Source organism: Carcharhinus amblyrhynchos, chromosome 6 (genome assembly GCF_965287045.1).
Source record: "Carcharhinus amblyrhynchos chromosome 6, sCarAmb.v2.hapA, whole genome shotgun sequence".
Taxonomy (NCBI): domain Eukaryota; kingdom Metazoa; phylum Chordata; class Chondrichthyes; order Carcharhiniformes; family Carcharhinidae; genus Carcharhinus; species Carcharhinus amblyrhynchos.
Genome location: NC_137329.1, coordinates 114,244,164 through 114,268,919, shown reverse-complemented (window position 1 = coordinate 114,268,919; position 24,756 = coordinate 114,244,164). Strand labels below are relative to the sequence as shown.

Genomic DNA, 24,756 nt, shown 5'->3' with positions numbered 1-24,756 from the left:
GTGGATAGTGATAGCCTTTTTCCTTGGATGGAGAAAGCTAGCACGAGGGGGCATGGCTTTAAATTAAGGGGGGGTAGCTACAGGACGGATGTCAGGGGTAGGTTCTTTACCCAGCGGGTGGTGAGGGATTGGAATGCCCTGCCTGCTGCAGTTGTAAATGCGTCTAGTTTGGGGGCGTTTAAGAGATCTCTGGATAGGTTTATGGACGAAAAGGGATTGGTATAGGCTAGTGGGTCATTGTTTTTGTAACTGGTCGGCGCAACATCGTGGGCCGAAGGGCCTGTTCTGCGCTGTAATGTTCTATGTTCTATGTTCTATATATGTTATTTGGCTGTACATGGCCATCCACATGGAGAGAGATGGTTGAATGGCAATAAAAATATTAAAAGTGAAAATAAGATTTTGGTACTCCATTGGGCTCTATGTTGCTTACATAACATTTAAACTGTAAAGCAAGAGACATCACATGCTGTTTCACTCGTCATGAAATCCAGAAGCTCTACTGGCCATTACTTCCTCTTTTAACCCCAAATGCTTTTCTGAAAATTTGGATTCATGCAGTATTTTGCTAATCTCAACAAATTTCCTATGAAACTGTTAGTGGAGAATTTCTGTACTTTGCCTTGATAATTAACTATAGTTATACTATTATTGGAATATCTAATTCTGAAAGGAGTTGTGGCTGTTATTTGGTGCATCATGGCAGGCATGTCGTTTCCTCACAGTCAGCTGACAAAAATCCCAGAAGTGCCATCCAATCCACAACATGGAAGATGTACCCCTGCATGTTACATGCACATGTTAACTGCTAACAATAAAATATTGAAGTAAAATTCTTTCTGAAGATAATCAAATGATAAAACAACTACTCAAACAGGCAAATTATATCATTACATATTTTCTTTGTCTCATCTAAACATTACAATATAGAGTGAGAATAGTAGATTTCAAAAGAAATGAGTACATCATTTGTCACATAAGATTTATTCCTAGTCTTTTCTTTGTGTAGAAGATAAAGCTTGGATTTATAAAAACATTCTATCATAGCTGCCTGAAAACATATTCTTGACATTTTGTAATTGATGTGATCCCCACAAAAGTAAAAATTAATTTCATAAAGTTTGATCTGAAATGTTCCTTCATCAGCCGCATTTTATTGGCCTTTATTTTAATCTTTGAAATATGAAAGGATAGCAAGGTTTCAAAACGCCAGGCTATTCACCAGCTGCAGAAATAATTCTGAAAATTTCCAATGATTGGTGGTATCAATTGAAATTATAGAGTGCCACAGAAGTTTTCATAAAAGCTGCAAAGTTATAACTTTAAATTTTAGTGCAGAACTACTAGATCAGCATTACAATATAATGATTATTTACCTGACAATATATGCTGCTGGTAACTGTATGATGAAGGTACCCCACCAACAGGAACTGGTCCCCGTTGATTACCCGAACTAAGCTCGTCATCATCTTCCCCAAAGTGATGTACCTTTTCATAAGCTTCAAGGTAACTGGAATAAATCAAGTTATTATCAATAAGCAGCAGTACACAACATGAATATTAGCAAGGTTGGATATTGAGCTATGAGACTAAGCAATACATTTTCCTATTCAGAACAAAATCAATGTTCTTTTTGCTGTCAATATTGCACTTTTATGTTAATCTGGATAAAGTGAACAAGTACTTCATCGTTTACTGCACATTTTTCTTCTTTGGTATTGAGCCAACTGAGTAATTTACATTTTACAATTGCTAAATATAACAAAGCTAAATATAGCATGATTCTCAGGAGAATTGGCATCATTAGTCTCTTGTTCTAAAAGCATCAGTGTCTGAAGATAATAGTGTTACCGAAATTTCAAAACTACTGGTGATTATAGAAACCTCGTAGCACAGGAGGCCAGTCAGTCCACTATGCCTGCACCAACTCTGTAAATGAACAGTTCACTTAACGCCATTCTACTGCCTTCTCTCCACTGCCCTGCAAGGTTTTCTTCACAGATAACAGTCGAAGTTCCTTTTGAACGCCACAATTAAAACTGCCTTCCCCATATCCTCAGGTAGTGCACTCTAGACCTAAATACATCACTTTTGTTTCTTTTGCCAATTGTTTTAAAGCTGTCCCCTCACTTGCAATCCTTTCACAAGTTGCAACAGTTATTCCTATCTACTCTGTCCAGACATCTAATGATTTTGAAAGACCTCTATCAAATCTCCTCTTGACCTTCTTTTCTCTAAGGAATAGTCCCAACTTCTCCAATCTACCTTCATAACTGAAGTTCCTCATTGCTGGAAAAAGTGAAGTTTATTTATTAGTCACAAGTAAGACTTAGATTAACACTGCAATGAAGTTACTGTGAAATTCCCCTCGTTGCCATATTACAACACCTGCTCAAGTCAGTGCATTTAACCATCCTTAAGAATATTCTCCCTGAAGTGCAGCACCCAAAACTGGATGCAATATTCCAGCTGAGACTGAGCTAATGTCCTCAGAAAGGTTGGTGGATTTGTGGATAGTGATGAGGATTAGAGGATACAACCAGATATAGATTGGCAGATGGAGCTTAATCCGGACAAATGTGAGGTAATGCATTTTGGAAGGTCTAATACAGATAGGAAATATGCAGTAAATGGCAGAACCCTTAAGAATATTGATAGGCAGAGGGATCTGGGCATACAGATACACAGGTCACTGAAAATGACAACGCAGGTAGAGAAGGTAGTCAAGGCATGCGGCATGCTTGCCTTCATCGGCGGGGGCATTGATTTAAAAATTGGCAATTCATGTTGCAGCTTTATAGAACCTTAGTTAGGCTGCAATTGGAATATAGTGTTCAATTCTGGTTGCCACACTACCAGAAGGATGTGGAGGCTTTGGAGAGGGTACAGAAAAGATTTACCAGGTATGGAGGGCATTAACTATGAGGAGAGGTTGGAGAAGCTTGGTTTGTTCTCACTGAAACAATGGAGGTTGAGAGGTAACCTAATAGAAGTCTACAAGATTATGAGGGGGCATGGACAGAGTGGATAATTAGAAGCTTTTTTTCCAGGGTGGACGAGTCAATTACTAAGGGGCATAGGTTTAAGTTACGCGGGGCAAGGTTTAAAGGAGATGTACAACACAAGTTTTTTTTTACACAGAGGGTGGTGGGTGCCTGGAACTTGCTACTGGAGGTGATAGTGGAAGCAGATATGATAGTGACTTTTAAGGGCATCTTGACAAATACTTGAATAGGATGAGAATAGAAGGATATGGTCCCAGGAAGGGTAGGGGCTTTTAGTTCAGTCGGGCAGCATGGTCGGTACAGACTTGGAGGGCTGAAGGACCTGTTCCTGTGCTGTAATTTTCTTTGTTCAATATAATCTCCTTGCTCTTGTACTCTTTGCCTCTACTAGTAAAGTCCAGGATGCTATATGTTTTATTAATCACGCTCTTTACCTGTCCTGCCACCTTCAATGCATATGTACACCCAGGTTCTCCGATCCTACCCACCCTCTTAAAATTGTACATTTATTATCTCTATATGTTCTTCCTACTAAAATTAATCACTTCACATTTCTCTGCATTGAACTTCATTAGTCACCTGCCTGTCCATTTCACCAACTTGCCTGTGCCCTTTTGAAGTTCTACATTATCCTGCTCAAGAGTTCACAATACTTCCAAGTTTAGTATCATTTGGAAACTTTGACATTATGCCTATACACCAAGGTCGAGGTCATTAACGTGTACCAGGAAAAGTGAGATAAGTGTTATGTAACGTAAATGCTAAGTTTCAAAATACACTTCTCATTGAGTGAATTATTTTACTCTGCTTTAAGCAATAACCTACTTATGTGGATGGAGAGAAACAATTTAATTGTACTTGCACTTCTGAATCTCAACATATCCATTACTTTAGAATTTAACAAGTTTAATGCTCCTTTGTTTAAAAAACAAAATCATTTTCTTCAGCGGTCAATGATGTGTGAAGATCATATAATTAGTTTTCAGTTACAAGATGAAGATAAACTGAACACATCCATACCTTTCATGCACTTAAAGTGTCATTCCAAATCAAGCAAGTACCATAGTATAATAAACTTTAGAATGGTGTACATAATAGTTGGATTATATCCTTCATATATTTGCATTAAATTTAACATAATACTACAAGTTAAAAGTAATTATAAAGGAATAACTGATAAAGGGAATAATTCTGATTGTCACAATCAAAACAAAGTTTCCAATAGGCTGCAAGGGAAATCAGTGAACCCTAAGTGATCAATTGCATTATTTACTGTGATGAAAAAAAGGAATTGCATGTACTCTTGATAGTAAGAAACCTGATTCATTGATTCTTTAATTCTTACCAGAGTACTTGGAAAATTGTCAAGAAATCAGCTGTGGTTCCTCACACATGCATTAAGGAGAGCCAAGACTGCAGTACTCATGAAGCCAAAATTGTGATTCAGCAGTGCACCCACCAATTTGTAGCATTCAGAAAACTAAACACAGGACACAGTGCTTCCAAAGCATTCAGTAATTTCCAAAGAGAAGCAAGCATCTGACTCCTATTTTTCCACCTACAAAGCTCTATTACCATGTCAGAAGCTGGTCTGAAAATATAGGAGGGGGTTCGTGGTATTGTCACTGGACTGGTAATCCAGAGATCCAGGACAATGGTCTAGGGACCCAGGCTCAGACTTCACCTAGGCAGATTATTGAATTTGAATTCAATAACAATCTGGAATTAAAAGTTTAAGATGACCACGAAACCACTGTTGATTGTTGCAAAATCCCATTTAATTCACTTGCTATCCTTACCTGGTCTGGTTTACATCCGACTCCAGAACCACAGCAACGTGGTTGAATCTTAACAACCCCTTCAAAGGCAATAAATGCTGGCCCAACAGGCAACACCCATGTCCCATAAAAGCATTTCAAAAATATGTCAATGCTTTTGATTATTTAACATTTGGAAAGGAACACTTCTGTTCATCATTGCCAACCATGGGCATTCAGTGTCACAAGTAGGCTTACATTAACACTGTAATGGAGTTACTGTGAAAATCCCCTAGTCTCCACAATTCTGCACCTGTTCGGGTACACTGAAGGAGAATTTAGCATGAACAATGCACCAAGCCAGCACACCTTTTGGATGGTGGGAGGAAACTGGAGGACCCTGAGCAAACCCATGCAGACATGGGGAGAACGTGCAGACTCCACACAGACAGTCACCCAAGCCAGGAATTGAACCCAGGGCCCTGGCACTGTGAGGCAGCAGTGCTAACCACTGTGCCACCATGGCAACATCTATCAGCGTGTCATATTTAGCTTCCATACTAGTTAGAAACAAATATCTTTTCTCAAGTAAAGGCAATCACTTATCTTAAAAAATATTTAAATACTTTCCACTAAAGTGATTCCTCTAAATGGACTTTGCTGTAAGTTTCAATAAGTACAGCTGACCCAATCACAGGCAATACTGTTCCCACCTGCTTGGAATCAAATATTCTAAGTTAATATGTAGGATATTCTTCATTCCAAACCTCAAACTGTTTCTGCAATTCAACAGTAGTTTAGGGTTGAACACACGTGTATGTAAAAAAAAGCTAACTTTTTTTCTCTCCACACATCTGCCAGACCTGCTGAGTGTTTACTGCATTTTCTGCTTTTATTCAATTTTAAAACACAAAACATTTAATGTTTGTTGCTCAAAATTTCGTCAAGCTTTAAAACTTGTGCAGTAAAACATGTTTTACAGCCATACTTCAATTTCAACTAAGCACGTGGAATTGCATATGTCTGATCATTCAAAGCCACCTTTTGCACCAAATGAAAATTAACAAGTAAAATTACCAGCTGACGAAAACACCATAAAGTAGGAATTTAATGCAAAAATAAAAATAGTTTGGATCAAGTATCTTTGAATTAAGAGTGACAAGTAACTTGTTTTATTTACTATTTGCATGCAAGATATGGACAACACTGGCATGGCATCATTTATTGCCTGTCCCTATTTAACCCAGGAATCTGACACTTGGCTGCACTTTCATACCACTGATGTTGAAGGTGTTCCCCCCCACAATATAGTACAAGGTACGGAATTAGTGGATATCGATCCAGTAGCATGATACAATGTCAATATGTGTCCAAAGCAGGAAAATGCATTGAGGAGAACTGGGAGGGAATGATATTCCCATGACACTGCAATTAAGTTCCTGTTGACCACAGAATTTACTACTTAGTAATTCGCTGCGATGCATTCTTAATACATATGGAAGTTAATAACAGACGTGATGGATATCGAGTACAGCGGCAGGGGCACCAATCATCACTGCCATGATATTGTTGAGCTTCGATTGTTGTGATTGTACCTATCCACATTTGGGGTGAATTTTAAAAATTTATTCTTGCGATTTGGGCATTACTGGCTGGGCCAGCATTTATTACCTGTCTCTAACTGCCATCAAGGTGGTGGTGGTGTGCTGCCTCCTTGAACCACTGCAGCCCTTATGGCGTAGGTAAACTGAGTGCTGTTAGAGAGGAAGTTCCAGGGTTTTGACTGAGCACCAGTGAAGAATGTTGATATGTTTCCAAGTCAGGATGATAGGTGGCTTGGAGAGGGACATCCCAATGGTGGTTTTTCCAGGTGTTTTCAAAAGGAGTCTTGGTGAGTTGCTGCAGTGCATCTTGTAGATGACACACACTGAAGGGAGTGAATGTTTGTAGGAGGGGTGCCAAAAGTGGGCTGTCTTGCCCTTAATGTTTCTTGTGTTGTTGGAGCTGCACTCATCCAGGCAAGGGGACAGTATTCCACCACACTTCTGACTTGTACACCAAATGTGTGGCACAAGCTTTGGGGAGTCAGAAGCTGAGCTACTCACCACAGGATTCCTAATTTCTGATCTGCTATTGTGGCCAGTCCTGTTCGGTCTCTGGCCAATGGTAACCTCAGGATGTTGATTTTAGAGGATTTAGCAATGGTAATGCCATTGAATGTCATGGCAAGATGATTAGATTCTCTCTTGTTGGAGACAGTCAATGCCTGGTTCTTGTGTGTTGTGAATGTTACTTGCCACTTGTCAGCCCAAGCATTGTTGCATTTGGACATACACTGCTTCAGTATCTGAGGAGTCGCAAATGGTGCATTCATCAATGAATATCCCCACTTCTGACCTTACGAAGCAAGGGTAATTGATGAAGCAGTAGAAGATGGCTGAGCCTTGGATATGATGCAGAGGAACTCCTGAAACTGAGACGATTGACCTCCAATAACCACAACCATCCTCCTTTGTGCTAGGTATGTCTCCAACCAGCAGAGAGCTTTTCGCCTGATTTCCACTGACTCCAGTTTTGCCAAAATTGATCAAATGCTGTCTTGACGTCAAGGGCAGTCTCGCCTCTGGAGTTCAGCTCTTTTGTCCATGTTTGAACCAAGACTGTAATGAGTGACCTTGAAGGAACCCAAACAGAGCATCAGTACTAAGCAAGTGCTGCTTGATAGCACTGTTGATGACCCCCTTCCATCACATTACAGATGATGATCAAGAGGAGACTAATGAGGTGCTAATTAGCCAGGTGGAATTGGTCCAGCCTTTTGCATGCAGGACAAATGGGCAATTTTATACTAGTACCACAACTGTAGTGGAACAGCTGGCTAGGGCACATCAAGTTCTGGAACACAAGTCTTCAGAACTATTGCCAGCATTTTGTCAAGGTCCAAGGCCCATAGACTTTAGCCATTTATTGATATCACATGGGGGGACTGAGATGCTGGGGACTCCAAAGGAGGCCAAGATGGATCATCCACTTGGCACTTCTGGTTGAAGCTGAATGCAAGCGCTTCAATCTTATCTCATGCACTGATGTGCTGGGCTCCCCATCATTGAGGATGTGGATGTTTGTGCAGCTTCTTCCTCCAGGTGAATTGCTTAAACTGTCCATCGCCATTCATATCTGGATGTGGCAGAATTGCAGAGCTTAGATCTGACCAGTTGGTTGTAGAATTTGTGATGCTACTGCGCTATGAATACTTCTTGCATTTAAGGAGAGACTGCTTTAAGATTCAGTGTTTTGTTACAAACAGTCAGTTTGTGGGAGAGGAATGTAGTAGACACTGGCTAAGAGGATAATTACTCATTTTAGCCAAGTAGGTGTTTATTTAGCTGAAGACTTGATGAATTTTTGTTTACCAAAAAAAAAGAGGACCCTTGGGGTGGCTTCTTGATTAAAGTAATGGAAAGGCAATTTAGCTACACAGGGTCACATAGTCATGCGATACTGGAAATGGGCTGAGCTAGGTTTGTAGCTGAGAAAAGCAGCTGAGTTCAGTTGCTTGAGAGGGCTGTTTAAAGATAGCAGCTCTCTTTCCCTCAATTCATAATCTCTCTGGAAGTTCTGAAACTGTTAACAAAGCTTAAAGCAAGTATGCCTGGATTTGCTAACTATTTTTAAAGTGGGATTTAAGTCTATAAGAGAAATATTGCTTAATTGGAACTGAATAGTAATAAGTTAGAAGTTAAGAGTTATTTCTTTTCATGTTTAAAGATTGCTTAAGAGTTGAAACTGTTTTATTTTGTTAGAGGTATATTTAAACTATTGTAAATAAAGCTTGTTTTGATCAAAGGATCCCTAATTTGTCAGTGAAATCACTCCTGGAGGTGAGGCATCCCTTTCTCACATTTATGCCAAAATAAGCTAATTGTTGGGGGTCTAGTCTGGCTTCATAATATACTTTGAGGTTTCTGATCTGGTACCCAGACAAATTGCTTAGCTGTGTCCGTCACTTGCTGCTTATTCCATTTGGCATACAAATAGTCCTGTATCGCATCTTCACCAGATTCATATCTCATTTTCAGGTATGGCTGATGCTGCTCCTGGCATGCCCTCCAGCACTCTTCATTGAGCCAAGCTTGATCACCTGGATTGGTGATATTGGTAGACTGGGGGTAATGTCAGGAAATGAGGTTACAGATTGTGGTCGAGTACAGTTCTGATGCTAATGGCCTCTGCACCTCATGACTTGGTTTGATGTCCAGGCTTTACCTCTGTGACTGGTGAAGAGTCTGGAAATGACCCACTCATTACAGCATATCGAGCAAGTGTCCTGCTATTGTAGCCATTATGCTGACATGACTGGCTTAATTAAACTTGTAGCCAATCTTGACTCGAGGTTGATGCTGCTTTTACTGAAGGTATGGGGCAAGTTTTTCCTCACTTGGAAACCGTCACTAATGTTCAACTACATGCGGCATTTTTAAAGTGCAAACATCCCAAAACATACCAGGAGTATTATTCATCAAAATGTAACACTGAGCATATTAGGAAATACTAGGACAGACAGATGGATAGGTTTATGGAGCATCTTCAAGAAGGAAAAAGGAATATGGGAGATGTTATGGGGAAAGGAAGAATTTCAGAGCTGAAAGATTAGGCAGCTGAAGATTGCACCAATGGTAAAAGTGATTAAAATCAGAGATTGTAAATGGATTGGGGAATCAAGGTAGGTCTCTGAACACAGAGTGATAGGTGAATGAGTTAAGAAATAGTTTTGGATTAGCTCAGACTAGTGAAGGGACGATGGCCAAGAGATCACTGGAATAATCAAGTCCACAGCTGAAGCATGGATGAGGTTTTTAAGCAGAAACAATGAAGCTGGATAGGAGCAAACAATGTTACAGAACTGGAAGTAGGTGGTATTGGTCATGAAGCAAGTAGGGTGTTGGATGCCCAGCATGAAATATGAAATCAACATTTCAAGCTATCTAGTTCAGCCCTAGGCAATGGCCAGGAAGTGGGATGAAGTTTGCAGTTAATGGAGGGAAAATATTACCTTACACCTGTCAGCACATATTACCTAAGTTTTATTGGAGGCTGATGCTGGCTGCTTTGTTATTGGAGAAGTTGTAAGTAGATCTGAATGGTGGTAAGTGTATATATATTTTAATGCACGAGGAGTCAATTCAGCTTGTCCCATGCAATTGTGATCAGCCAATATTTTCCTTTCCGTCACTGTTAATATGCAAGTCTCAAGTTTCCTCTCTTCCTTTTATCCGTCCACATTGAAAGGGGTTTAAAATGGTTAAATGCCTCATTTAAAAGACCACCATCGTTCAAATTGCGGTGTGATATGTATGTTAATATTACGTTACTCAAACTTAGAGCTAGTATAACTGGCTAAACCTTAGGTGCAAACGGGTTGGAGCAGGCTCTAACAAAATTCCTCATCAGCGACATTCTATTACCTTATCAGACTTGGCTTGTTCATTACTCCAGCTTCTACAATATCTTACTATTCTATTTCTGTTATACAAATTAAAATTTAACATATAAAAAAAAATTTTACATCAGATCAAGTATGCACAAAGCATGATGTTCATAACAATTTAATCATGCATGGCTACATATACAGTTTCTCCTGCCTTTGGAACAACCCCCAGATAGGGTCATTGTGCAACTTATCCAACACATACAGATTAGGTTTTCACAATGCGTAGCTTAGGTACAAATTTCTCCACTTCTCCAGACAGCCATCAGGATTCATCTTCTAAAACATTGGTTCTTTTTAGTTTCTGACAGCTGTACCCTGCTGCTATGCCACATAATATACAAAACGATACTGCTTACAATGCTGACTTTTTTTGGCTCAAACTTACCACACTCCCTTTGTGAGGAGCTCAGTGGGGAATATTCAATGTAATGCAAGCTTTGAGCAGCACCTGGATCTTTAAACCTCTGACCTGCCCATTAAAGCTGACAGGGATCTAAATCTTATTCTTCATAAGCTTACACCTGATCTATTTAAAGTAGAGATACATGTGATCTTACATTAACCAGGCCTGATCTGAAATTTTGCCTAAAGTCAAGTTTCCCACAGGAAGTTACAAATGCATTCCGCCGAAAAAAAACATTTTATTTTTTCATGTGGTACTTTGCCTTTTTAGTTAGGCAAAAATCAAAAGGTGGCCAAATAAGGAAGAATGAGATCATTTTAATTTGTTAACGTGTAGTAAGTCTGCAAATGTGGCAAATATGCACTTCATTTTTTACATAATGTCATTAAACTAGGGTGCCACTGCTTAACATTTATAAACTAAAATATTGTCTTCGTACAGCTTTTCTGAATGGTTACCTAAATGGTGCTTTAAAAAAAAATCATGTAGATAAAAACAGCTCTTTTTATTACTGTGTTTTTCTTTGATCTTCAAGACTACCAATTTACAACAAATCTGAGTAAAGTTCTCTAATCATGAAAAATGCAAACACTGTGCATGAAATATACTGTAGTGCCACTTAGGAGTTACGCAGTGAAATCATTCTTCTGTTCCTACTCTATTATCTTCTGCTCATCATCTTTCATATCTGACTAACTACATGATGACTTGCAGCATGTGCTGGTTCATGTCTCTCTCGACAGAAAGAGAATGGCATGAGGATTGTGCACAAGAAGCACTGCAGCACTCCAAATTTGGGACACTCAAGATTGGCTATATAAGCTTATAAAAGTAGAAATTGAGTACGATGCTGATAGTAATGTCCAAAACATGTGCTGCTTGGCACTGCAGGTAATGTAAAAAATATATTGTTGGTTTGAGGGTGGAAATGCAAGAAAACAAAAGGTGATACAGCATCTTTTAAAGAAATTTGTTTCTCGGTCTTCATTATTTACATGCAAGTTTATCTTTTAATTCTAGTTTTTAACTGGAACCAGTTTATATCATTAATGTTGCAATTTTTAGAAGTCATAAGATTTGCCCTTTTCAGCCTTCTGCTGAACTGACAGGAATATTTTCCAACAGTAAGACTGAAAATTAGTGCTTTTTTTATTTAAAGGCCTGGATTTTGAAAGCAGACTAGAGCGTAGAATGTATTGAGAAAATATACCAACGCATACTCACATTTTTTTCAGGCAGCTTAGATTTTAGAAGCGGGGAAGGGATATATTTCACGCAACACAAGAGATAAATAAAATGTAACTGGGTCAAGAATGGCCAGCTTCTTGCAATTAGCAGCAAAGATACGATCTACTACTTTGAAGAAAGCTGTCCACAAAAGGATGGCTGTATAATAATAGAGAAAAAATTTCTGCACAGTAGCTTAAATCTGATGTCAGGTCAAGGGGATACCATGGCCTGCAGCAGCAACCACGCACACAACAAACTGAGAAGTTAAAAGCACTTCATATCCTTCACTTCTAAATTAAATTTTCAGATAGTGAAATAAAGGTACAACTATGTTTTAAGATACAGCTCAAATAAAAAGACTTCTAAGAAGTATTTCTTGTGTTTAAAAATATAGAATGTTTAACTATTGTGGTATACATTGTGTACATTTGAAATTCTACAAAGATAAAATTGGCCTTTTAGACCAATAAGAATGTGTGGCTGGAATTATCAAGTTAGCACATGTCTGAACCCCCAAATGCTGCTTCAATGTTATTACCCACGCAAAATCCAGGCTAGCATGTCTCACTTTGTTAACCACCCTGTGATATGACACTTTATCAAATGCCTTTGAGAAGATAATGTGCACCATGTCCAGCATGAACCTCATCAACTTTCCCCATCGCCTCCAAAAATGCAATCAATTTAATTACACATGATTTGCCTTTCACAAATCCATTCTAGTTTTTCTTAATTAATCCACTAATGTTCATTAATTTTGTTCCATGTTATCATTTCTAAAAGCTTTCCCACCACTGAGTTTAAACTGACTGCCCTGTAGTTGCTAACTTTATCTTTACACTTCTTTAAACAAGGCTGTAATATTTGCAATACTTTTGTGCTCTGGCATCAACTTTTATATCCAGGGAGGGTTAGAAGATTGTCTTCCCAGTATCCTCAGATGCATTCTGTCTCGCCCTGGTGACATATCTTTAAATAGAGCCAATCTTTGTAAGACCACATCTTATCAATTTCTAGTCCATCCATGTGTCAACTACATATTCTTTTACTATGAAGTTTCATCTATCTTTACCAAGGGAGAAGATGCTGCCAAAATATTTATTTGATACCTCGGCTATGCCTTCTATTTCCATGCACAAGTCTCCTTTTTGCTCCCTAAATCAGACTCTCTGCTACGTTTAAACACTGTTTTACTATTTATATATCCATGAAAAACTTTTGGATTTCCTTGTACATGTCAGCTGCCAGTCTCTTTTCAAACTCTTGCTTTATTTCTCATTTCTGTTTTCACTTCCCCCTTTGAACTTTTGAGATTCAGGCTGGTTCTCATTCTTTCATCAACCTGTCATGTCATATGCATGCTTTCTGCTCCACTCTGTCATTTTCACACCCACATTTTCTTTGTCCTACCTCTATCCCTCATTGGATTGAACTTGATCTGGACTTGAACAGTCCATTCTGTAAAGGTAATCCACTGCATTGTTAGACTTTTGCCTGCTAATCTTTCAAACTAATTTACCTGAGCCCTATCCACTCTCACTCCATTGAAACTGGTCTTCCTGCAATTAATCATTTTTAGAATCACAGAATCCCTAGAGTGTGAAAGGAGGCCATTTGGCCCATCATGCCAGCACCAACAACAATCCCACCCAGGCCCTATCCCTGTAACCCCGCATATTTACCCTGCTAGTTCCCCTGACGTTAAGGGGCAATTTAACATGGCCAAACAACCTAACCCACATATCTTTGGACAGCGGGAGGAAACCAGAACACCGGAGGAAACCCATGCAGACACAGGGAGAATGTGCAAACTCTACAGGCAGAGGCTAGAATTGAACCTGGGTTTCTGGTACTGTAAGGCAGCAGTTCGAACCACTGTGCTACTCTCAATTGATTCTTTCCTTCTTCATAGCCAACTTAAACTTTGCAATACTACACCACTGTATCCTACATGTTCCTCTGACAATTTATTTACTTGATGCACCTCATTCCCTAGAACCAAATCCAACAAATCCTTTTAAGTGCACTTAAAAAAATCTTCCTCAACTCTACCCTCTCCACCATTACTATACCAGCCTTTATTAGGATAATTAAAAGTCTGTCATTACCACTATTCTATGATTTTTACACCACTCCATTATTTCTTTTCAAATTTGTTCCCTTCTTTTCCACTAGTTATTGGCCGATAATGATATACCTAGTTGTGTCACAGTTCCACTATTGTTTCTTAGCTCCAATCAAATAGATTTTACCTTTGATCCCTCTAGAATATTTTTTCTCCCCAGCACTGTACTAAAATAACAATAAAGTTCAAGTAACACAAATGAAGCAATTCAAGTCATTTTAAATCTAAAAAGATGGAAGCTCAATATACTTTGATGCATCAGGCCTCAAAGTGTGAATCAATAAATTGCCATATAGAAATTACCACAGCTACAAACTTTCACAAGGGAATATTTTATCTTGTATTTAAACCAATATATTACAGCAATCTCTTGTAACTGACCCAGTTTTATATAAAAATACTTGAATAGAAATTGAATGGGGAAGTACTTGATGTACAAGTTGAGAAAGTCACTTAACACAAAGCTTGTACCTTTCTAATATTTATCCAATCTTGGCAATCATAATCCTATATAGCATTGTAATCGCTTAGCTTTATGAATGTTACAAAAATAATTTAAAAACAGCAATTTTTTTAAACATTCATGAGTTACAGGCTTGGCTACTTCACCCCAACTATTCTGGTAAAGTGGTGGTACACCACCTTCTTGAACTTGAGCGGTACGGTAGCACAGTGGTTAGCACTGCTGCTTCACAGCTCCAGGGACCTGGGTTCAATTCCTGGCTTGGGTCACTGTCTGTGTGGAGTTTGCACATTCTCCTTGTGTCTGTGTGGGTTTCCTCCAGGTACTCTGGTTTCCTCCCACAGTCCAAAGATGTGTGGGCTGGGTTGATTGACCATGTTAAAGTTGCCTCTTCGTGTCTTGAGATGCGTAGGTTAAAGGGATTAGTGGGTAAAATATATAGGTATGTTGGGGTAGGGCTTGTGTGGGATTGTGGTTGGTGCAGACTTGATGGGCCAAATGGCCTCTTTCTGTACTGTAGGGATTCTATTCTATGATTGTATGCTGCAATCTGTGATGTAGGTATACCCATAGCACTGTAAGGGGGGATTTTGACCCAGTGACAGTAAAGGAATGGCAACATATTTCCAAGTCAGGATGTTTCCAACAATAAACAGGCAGCCAACAGTATGTCCCCTTGCAAACATGGGCAAACTATCTGCAAAAGAGACATTATAACAGAGTTGCCCAGTCACAAATACAACCAGTGAAGCAACACTCAATATCAATGTGTATGAGAAGATACAAGTTATGACGTGAGATACTGAACATGACTAACTGGATGAGAGGGCAGTTAGGGTGAGGTAACATAATATTTGACTGTTCAAGTCTTACATTTGGGTGGGTGGACAATGTGCTGGAGGAATAAATGGGAAGATATTAAACCACTTTTTAGCTACGGCAATAACTATTTACTTTTCACAGTTGAGGAAAAATAAATAGACAAATAACAGTTTTGATTGCAGTTGAACATTCAAATCTCTCCACGGGATTGCCTTCCCTGGACTTTCTCCCAATTTAGATTAAAGGTGCTATACTAATGACAGTTGTGGTTGTTAGACCTCTAAGTCTGGTTGATGGCATTATGACAGAAATTTTAAATAACTAACTGTTAAAAGAATATTACTATTGTAGACACTTCATATAGTTAAAAAGAAATTGAAAGCCAATGCAAGCTCTGGCCACCAAGCGTTATGGTGGTGTAGTTCAAGTTAGAGCCTCTGTAATGTCAGATACCAGCCAAGTTGTTACATAGAAGTAAAGGAGATACACAGGTACAAGATAACATATACAATTGCTGCTGCTTACAGCAACTGCGTGTGTACTTTGTTGTATGCATTTGCATATAAAATGGTAGTGCTATACCCTTTTAAAATGTTGTCAATACTCTCAACATCAACTCTGAGCAAACTTCATTACTCCCAAGAGACAGTACAGTCGAGTTAGGAAATTTCCAAATCCATTGACCTGTCTACTTAAATGGCAGGATGGTGTTGGACCCACCGCTTTTGGAGGGATACTTGAAGCAGCAACAGAAGCGGGTGGATCGCTAATTAAGCAGGCTAAAACACTCATGTCCATTAATAAGGACATCCGCCTAGTTTTAATGCTAAATGGCAGGCCCATAACTCAGGCGGTTATGTGGAACTTGCTACCACATGGACCAGCTGAAGTGAACAGAATAAATGCATTTGAGGAAGATCGGGAAGGCAGAAAGTAACATGCGGGCGTGAAAATAAGGTTAAATGGCCAAATGGACTGAACAGGATAAACAGATGCTCTTTTTGTCCCCACAGGTCACGCACCCTGTTATGGCACCTGTCTACCCTCTTTCTGCACATTAGCTGTCCCCTATCCCTCCTCTTGATTGCATCCTTCACTAATTTTTATCAATCTTATCTCCATAAGATGTAGGAGCAGAAGTAGGCCATTCAGCCCATCGAATCTGCTCTGCCACTCAATGAGATCGTGACTGATTTGATATAATGGTTCTCAACTTCACTTTCCCACATTGTCCCCATAACACTTGATTCCCTTAATGACCAGCCTCTGTGGGGAAGAATTCTACAGATTCACTCCCTCAGAAGAAACTCCTCCTCATCTCCGTCTTAAATGGGCAATCCTTACTCTGGTCCTAGACTCTCCCAGAAGGGGAAGAAACCTCTCAGCATTTACCCTGTCAAGCCTCCCTGAAATCCTATGCCTGTCAGTAAGATGGTCTCTCATTTTCCTGTCCTTTGACTCATTTATCTTCAGTAAGAAGTCTTACAACACCAGGTTAAAGTCCAACCAGTTTATTTGATGGTAAACCCACAAGCTTTCGGGGTTTGCCCCTTCATCAGATGAGTGGAGAGTTCGTTTATCTTCACCAGCCCAGTTATCCCCTCCACCCTCTTAGTTGACCTGAAAAATGCTCTTGGACTCGATTTCCCCAAGGGATATGAACAATTATAAATACAAGAGTTAATGCAAGCCAATGGCAATTATAATATAACGAAATAGTGCAGTACCAAAGTTCTGCCACTAGATATTACTGGAATACGCAGTTATATAATAATTTATCAGGTGAAATCCAAAGCTAAAGTCCTGAAAAGAGTAGTGTACTTTACAAACTAATATTTTTAGCCAGAAAATATTATTCCCTCAAAGAATAATTTTTAGTTTTAAATAATAAGAAAGCATATCATTATGCACCAAATCTTCACATTGTGGTGGAGGTTGATAATGGGAAACCACTTTCTACAGTTGTCAGGAGATTAGAATTGAATACTGTTTCTGCTCTCTGGTGACCAAATGTAAATGGCTTCAATTATCGCACTACATAATGTGTTCATGCTCAATTGTAGATTTAGCACATCACAAATGCAGGCTCAATTTATTTTCAAGACAATTAGCATAAACACTTCGTGCACAAATGCAGTTCAATTTTTAAAATAATTCAGTCAACATATCAAAGTAAATTTTAGCCACAATCTCACATGGATCACCCTCACACTCAACCATTTAATGACTTTTTTTTCTTTCCAGAATGCAAATGGTTGCAATTCTTCCTTTGACACCGAACAATGAAACAGATTCTGCAGTTCATTAGCTTTTTCACTGGCCACAGACATATAATCTTGGGCGGGGTTAAGAATTGACTAGTAATTATAATGTAGCAAATGTTTAGGTTTACCAGGATTAAGAACCTAAAAGTCATTTGTTATTAATAGCATTTCTTTGGGTGCTGAGGAGACTTTGAGCAGTTATAAGCTAGTTCTGACTGATGTCTGGTCTACAACAAAAAAAAAGTCCTTAAACTTGGCACTAAATTTTGAGATCTCACCCAAAAGGCCATTGGATGATTTGTGTTCAGAATTCTAAAGAGGATGATACCAGTGCTCCTAATTTTGTTCATCAAGTTTGGGTTGGAGTCCTGTTAAAGTAGGGAGAGTTTTACTCTGCATCAAGTAGGATGTGTTTAATGTCGGTACTAGGTCTCTGAAACAGGAAGAGGTCTACTCCTCAGCATATCTCATTTTGTTGGGCAAAAAGAAAAAGTTCTCGTTTTCAGGATCTTCCTCGAGATGGGATGGAAATCATCCTCATCTCTAGTGTCATTTCAGAGGATATAGCAATTCAGCAGCAAATCATCGACCAAAAACTGGAGTGGTATTTATCAAGGCCCACTCCAGAATTTTTGCCGTCTTGGATGCAGTGGTGATCCTGTTCCGAAACCCTATAGATTCTGGAATGGTTCCTGTAGATTGTGAGGTAACAAATGTCACCTTACTATTTAATAAGGGACAGAGAAATCAGAGAACTACAGACCTGTTATTCTTCTATCAGTAGTAGAAAAAAAATGCTAGAATCTATCAAAAAGGATATGATAAATGGACACTTGAATAATGACGTAATTGTGTATAGTCAACATGGAGTTAAGAATGGCAAATCATGTTTGACAAGCCTCCACAAATGACCTCTTCTTCAATGATGGGGGAGCCTAGCATATCACTGCAAAAGAAAAAGGCAGGAGCATTTCCAATAACATTCAGCCAGAAGTGCCAAATGGATGATCCATCTTAGCCTCCTCCTTCAGAGATCCCCCAGCATCAGTCTTCAGCCAATTCAATTTACTCCATGTCATATCAAAAACAGTGGAAGGCACTGAATACTGCAAAGATTATGGGCCCTGACATATTTCAGCAACAGTACTGAAGACTTGTGTTTAAGAGCTTATGGCATCCCTAGTTAAGCTGTTTCACTGCAGCTACAACACTAGTACCTACTCAGCAAATATGGAAATTTGCCTGTCCACAAAAGGCTGGACAAATCCAACATAACCAATTACCACACTATCAATCTATTCGCAATCATAGATTAAGTGAGGGAAGGGGTCATCAATTGTGTTACTAAACAGCACTTGCTCAGCAATAACCTGCTTATTGACACTCAGTTTGAATTCCACCAAGATCACTCAACTCCTGACCACATTATAAAACTTTGATTTCAGATATGGACAAAAGAGCTGAAGTCCAGATGTGAGGCGAGAGTGACTCTGTTTGACAACAAGGCAGCACTTGACTTGAGTATGGCATCAAGCAACCCAAGCAAAATTAGAGTCAATGGGAATTGGGGGAAAGCTTGCCGTTGATTGGAATCATACCTGGCACAAAGGATCATGGTTGTGCTTGAATAGTTAACAAATTTAATAAAAATCACCAGGGAAAGGGCACTAAAAAAAAACTGGAACTGCAAGGTGGCAAGTTCCCAAGTCTTAGGACTTCATCCGCAGGTCTTTGGTTTCAATTTTCTAAAATTCCCTAGATTCTGGAAAGGTCCCATCAAATTGAAAAATCGCAAATGTAACTCCTCTTTAAGAGAGGAGGGAGAAGAAGTGTGTTAGCTTAATATGTCAAAGTAAAATACTAGGATCTATACAGTAGGCTAAAGCAGAGCATTTAGAAAACTTTATGCAATCTGGAAGAGTCAACAAGTAGTGCAAAATAGAAATCGTGATGGACTACGGCGTGATAAAAGGGAACTTGCAGATGTGGGTTTTTTTGTAATCTGTTCATGGATGTGGACATCACTAGCTAGGCCAGCATTTATTGCCCATCCACAATTTCCCTTGAGAAGATGGAAGCGATCGTGATTTTGGAAGCTGCTGTCCAATAAGTTGTGAGTTCCTGCATATTTAAGATGGCAAACACTGCTGCCACTGTGCACTGGTGATGAAGGGATTGAATGTTTGTGGTGTCAAGCTCATTTTGAGGGAGCTGCACTCATCCACGCAAGTGGAGGGTTTTCCATCATATTCTTGACTTGTGCCTTGTAGATGGGGTACATGCTTTATGGCATCAAGAAGGGAGTTATTTGCTGCAGGATTCCTAGCCTCTGACCTGCTCTTGTAGCCACAGTATTCATACAGCTAGTCCAATTCAGTTTCTGGTCAATGGTAACTCCTAGGATATTGACAGTAGGTGGTTCAAAAATGGCAACACCACTGAATGTCACAGGGTGTTGGTTAGTTCCTTGTTAGAGATAGTTAGATTCTCTTGGAGATGGACATTGCCTGGCACATTACAGTGCATATGTTACTCACCACTTGTCAGCCCAACCTGGATATTGTCCTGGCCTTGCTGCATTTGGACATGGGCTGCTTCAGTATTTGAACTGCAAATAGTGCAGAGCATTGTGCAATCAGCAGCAAATATCCCAGGAACATTTCCAAGGGCAGGTAAGCCTTTAAAAGTGATCAGGCTATGCCAAAGTTATGACAGCATTTGAAGACCATAAGGTGTGAATTGCTCTCAGAGTAGAAGCAAATTACTTCGATGACTGCTAATGTTAAGTTTCCCAAGCAGAAACACTTTACCTAAATGAATGGGCGATTCTGCGAGATAGAAATAATAAGTTCCATAAAGGGAAAGGAATCGGAATCAAGATATGTAGTCAGCTGACTCTCGAGTTTGAAATAACAAAAAAGAAACAGGGATAACTGTTTCCAAATCTCTCAGGCAGAAAGACCAGTCTACATCTCACAGCTAGAAAGTTTAGGACCCATTTCATAGCCAAAGAGTCCTGTAAAATCTTTTATTCCTAAGAAATGCTATAGTGTTGCCTAAGCATTGCAGGAAACCTTTGCAAAGTTTAAATATCTACATTTCACCAGGAAAAGATGTTTCCCAGACTTGATCATCAGCTCTGTATTATGTGGTAAGTATATTTAATTTGCATGTTGTTTAGGAAAGGGAAGTTTTAGTTAGTTCAAGGATTGTAGATATATTTTGGAAGAAGGAATAATTTGTACATAAGTGCATAAATAACTAAACACACAGTGTCTTAGAGCATTATAGTCCTTTTGTTGCACATTCTTCTTTTAAGTTAATAAATATTCTTCAATAATTGTTTAAACCAATGGCTGGACTGGTTAATCACTGGGGTATTACATAACTTCTCAATATTCCAAAAACTATACACCACCATGGACTTGTGCTTCAAGTTGGGGAACCCTCGCTGATAACATCAAGATGGCTTGTGATAGAAAGTTTTAATGACGTTGACGAAAGGACAGAACGTACGGTTCCTAAATTTATTGATGACCCAAAGATAGTTGAGAGAGTAAGTTATGAAGAGCACATAAGGAATCTCCAAACGGACCTAGACAGGTTAAACGAATGGTCAAAAGTTTCATAAACTTGTCCACTGTGGCAGGAAGAACAGAAAGGCAGCACATTATTTAAATGGAGATTGTAGAGCTCTGCAGTATAGAACGATCCAGGTTTACATTATGTGAATCACAAAATGTTAGTATCCATTTACAGTGAATGATTAGGGAAGGCAAATGGGATTTTGTTGCTTATTTCAAGGGGAACGGAATTTAAAAATAGGGAAGATTTGTTGCAGCTGGACAAGCTTTTTGTGAAACTGTGTCTAGTCTACTGGCAGTTTTAGTCTTTGTATTTAAAAAAGGATATAATTGCATTAAAAAGATCTACTCAATTGATTTGTGGAATGAGGGGTATCTTGTGAAGCAAGGTTAGGCAGATTGGAGCAGTGTCATAAAATTTAGAAGAATGAAAGGCGTTCCTATTATACATACAAAATCCTGAGGGGATCTGAAAGGCTGGATGCTGAAAGGGTGTTTCTCCTTATCAGAAAGGCTAGAACTAGGGAACACAGTTTAAAAATAAGGGGTCTCAAGGTCCACCATTTCCCTGGCCCTGCAATCAACCCTGGACCACCCAGATAACAAAAGGCACCTATATCAAACTCTTATTTATTGACTACAGCTTTCAAACAATCATTCCTACAAAACTCATTCCCAAACTCCATGGCCTGGGGCTCGATTCCACCGTCTGCGAGATCCCAGTCTTCCTAATCTACAGGACGCAATCAGCAAGGATAGGCAATAACGCCTCTTCCATGATCATCCTCAACACCACTGCCCTACAAGGCTGTGCCTACAGCACCTTACTATACTCTTTATACACCAATGACTGTGTGGCCAAATTCCCCTCCAACTCGATTTTCAAATTTGCTGATGACACCACCATAGTGGGTCGGATCTCAAACAATGTCGAGACAGAGAATCTGGTGAACTGGTGTGATGACAATAAGCTCTCCCTCAATGACAGCAAAGCAAAGGAGATAGCTATCGACTTCAGGAAGCACAGTGGAGGATGTGCCCCTATCTACATCAACAGGGATGAAGTTGAAGTAATTGAAAGCTTCAAGTTTCCAGATCATCAACAACTGTCCTGGTCCCTCCACGCCGATGCTAAAGTTAAGAAAGTCCACAAACGTCTTTTTGATTTGGCACATGTATTAATATACAGTGAAAAGTATTGTTTCTTGCACACTATACAGATAAAGCATACTGTTCATACAGAAGAAGAGAGTGAAGAATATAGTGTTACAGTCATAGCTAGGATATTGAGAAATACCAACTTAACACAAAGTAGGTCCATTCAAAAGTCTGATGGCAGCAGGGAAGATACTGTTCTTCAGCCTCTCCTTTCTTAGGCAGTAAGGAGATTTGACATGTCTGCTAGGACTCTCACCAACTTTTACAAATGGGCAACAGCAAACATTCTTTCTGGCTGCATCACAGCTTGGTATGGCTCTTGCTCTGTCCAAGGCTGCAAGAAACTACAAAGGGTTGTGAACGAAGCCCAGTCCATCACACAAACCAGCCTTCCATCCATTGACTTTGTCTACACTTCCCACTGCTTCAGAAAAGCAGCCAGCATAATCAAGAAGCCCATGCACCTCATACATACACTCTCCTATCTTGTTCCATTGGGAAAAAAGATACAAAGATCTGAGGTAACGTACCAACCAACTCAAGAACAGCTTCTTCCCTGCTGCCAAACTTTTGAATGGACCCATCTAAATGGAACTTTCTTTACACCGTAACTAGGACTGTAACACTACCTTTGGCACCCTCTCCTTTCCTTCTCTACATGCGATATGCTTTGTCAGTATAGTGTGCAAGAAACAATACTTTTCAGTGTATACTAATACATGAGATAATAAACCAAATAGATTTAAGACAAACAAGGAGAATTTTATTCTCTACAGGGTTGTTAGTCTATGGAATTCCCTTCCCCAGGGAGCAGTGGAGGCAGTCATTGAATATTTTTAAAGCAGAGTTAGATTGACTGACAAGTGAGTCAATCTAACGGTACAGGGGTTAGAAAGGAAAGGTCACAATCAGATCGGTCATGATCTTATGAAATGATAGAGATGATACAGCAGCTCAAGTAGCCAAATGGTCTACTCCTGCTCCTAAATCATATGTTTATATCTGAGCCAGTGTTGCCCCAAAAGCCACACAAAATGTCAACACACCCTTACTATATTGCCTCTAGAAACAAAGGACTTCGTATTTAGATTTTAGAAGTACAAGTGAGCAGAATATGCTGTTGAATTATATGCAATTAGGAGCAACAACAGACTTGTTTAACATAAGTGACAGTGGGCAGTGGGCAAACTAGCTGGATATTACACAAATCATCAAATTACATGCTACAAGTATATCTTAGAAGTGTAGACTCCTTCATTTCCAGCCAGACTTTAATTTGGAGCAATTTAAACATTTACAACTGCAAATTTTAAATAAAAGCCTATTCCAAGTGACAAACGAGCAGAGCTTCTGTTGGAAGTGAACTAATCAGTATTTATTTACTTACTACTCAGACTGGCACACTGGAAGTGATGTTTGTTCCACAGGGATCGGTGCTGACAGTACAGTTGTACACAATTTACCCATGCATTATGAGTACAATTTATAAATCGAAGAAAACAACACATCAGGAGAAAGGGTTTAGTTAGTATAAGGAACAATGTGACAAAATTAACAAATACATTAATACAATGGGTGCATAATTGGCAGATCTTTCACTTAACCATACAATTTGAATATGGTTAAGTGAGAGGTGAATCTGCTGAGAAGAATAGGAAGCCTCATACTGTTTGGATAACATGAATATAAATGAGGCAAGCAAAAGGAATCTGGCTTAAACAACAGCTCACAAAACGTAGCGATGCAGGTTAATAAGACTGTTGAGAAATCCTCCCAAGCAATGTGGTTTATTTCTAGAGCAAGAGAATAGAAAAACTGGGAAGTCAAGTTGAAATTTTTGAGCCTTGGTTGGATTAAAATGTACAGTTCTAGTTTCCATATTGTAAAAAGGATTTAGAGACAAAAGATTTACAAGGAACGTGCCAAAAGTGAGAGGTTTTGGCTACAAGAAATAACTGAACAGGATGAGGTTGATCTATAGAAGTCTTTAAGATAATGAAGGCATTTTGAAAGGGTAACTATGAAGAAAATTTTTCACACTTATGATGGGAGACTAAACCAGAGGTTATAAATATAACTTATTCATTAATCAATAGGGAATTCAAGAACTTTATCCAAAGATACGTTAACATGTTCTACGTGATAACTTGAGACAAATAGCTCAGATATATTTAGCATTCTGTTTAGATGCATCCAATCAAATGTCTCTCCCAATTTCCTCCCTTCCCCTTGTACAAACATCCTTCATGGTTCCCAGGGTTGTCCCATCACTGAAACTGTACCTTTCTGTAGTTTCTCTCCCATCTCCCTCATGCTGTCTCTCCAACCTTTACGGTGTTCACAAGATTCACCTCCTGTTCTCTCAACCCCATTTCCAAGAAAATAGTGACCACTATCTAATTTCCCTTTCTGGTTTCTATGTTATATGTTGTTGACAGTTTTCTCTCCTCAGGT

General features: G+C 39.2%; 1 protein-coding gene across 4 annotated transcripts in view; it reads right to left on the bottom strand.

The window, feature by feature from the left end:
* The window catches only part of arid2 (AT-rich interactive domain 2), a 100,704-nt gene that overhangs the window by 64,878 nt on the left and 11,070 nt on the right, over window positions 1-24,756 (bottom strand). For all 4 annotated transcript variants that reach the window (XM_080191245.1, XM_080191248.1, XM_080191246.1 and 1 more), the window contains exon 4: window positions 1,377-1,510. In XM_080191245.1, coding sequence (XP_080047371.1) covers window positions 1,377-1,510 — 134 coding nt within the window. The remainder of the gene's footprint in view (window positions 1-1,376; window positions 1,511-24,756) is intronic.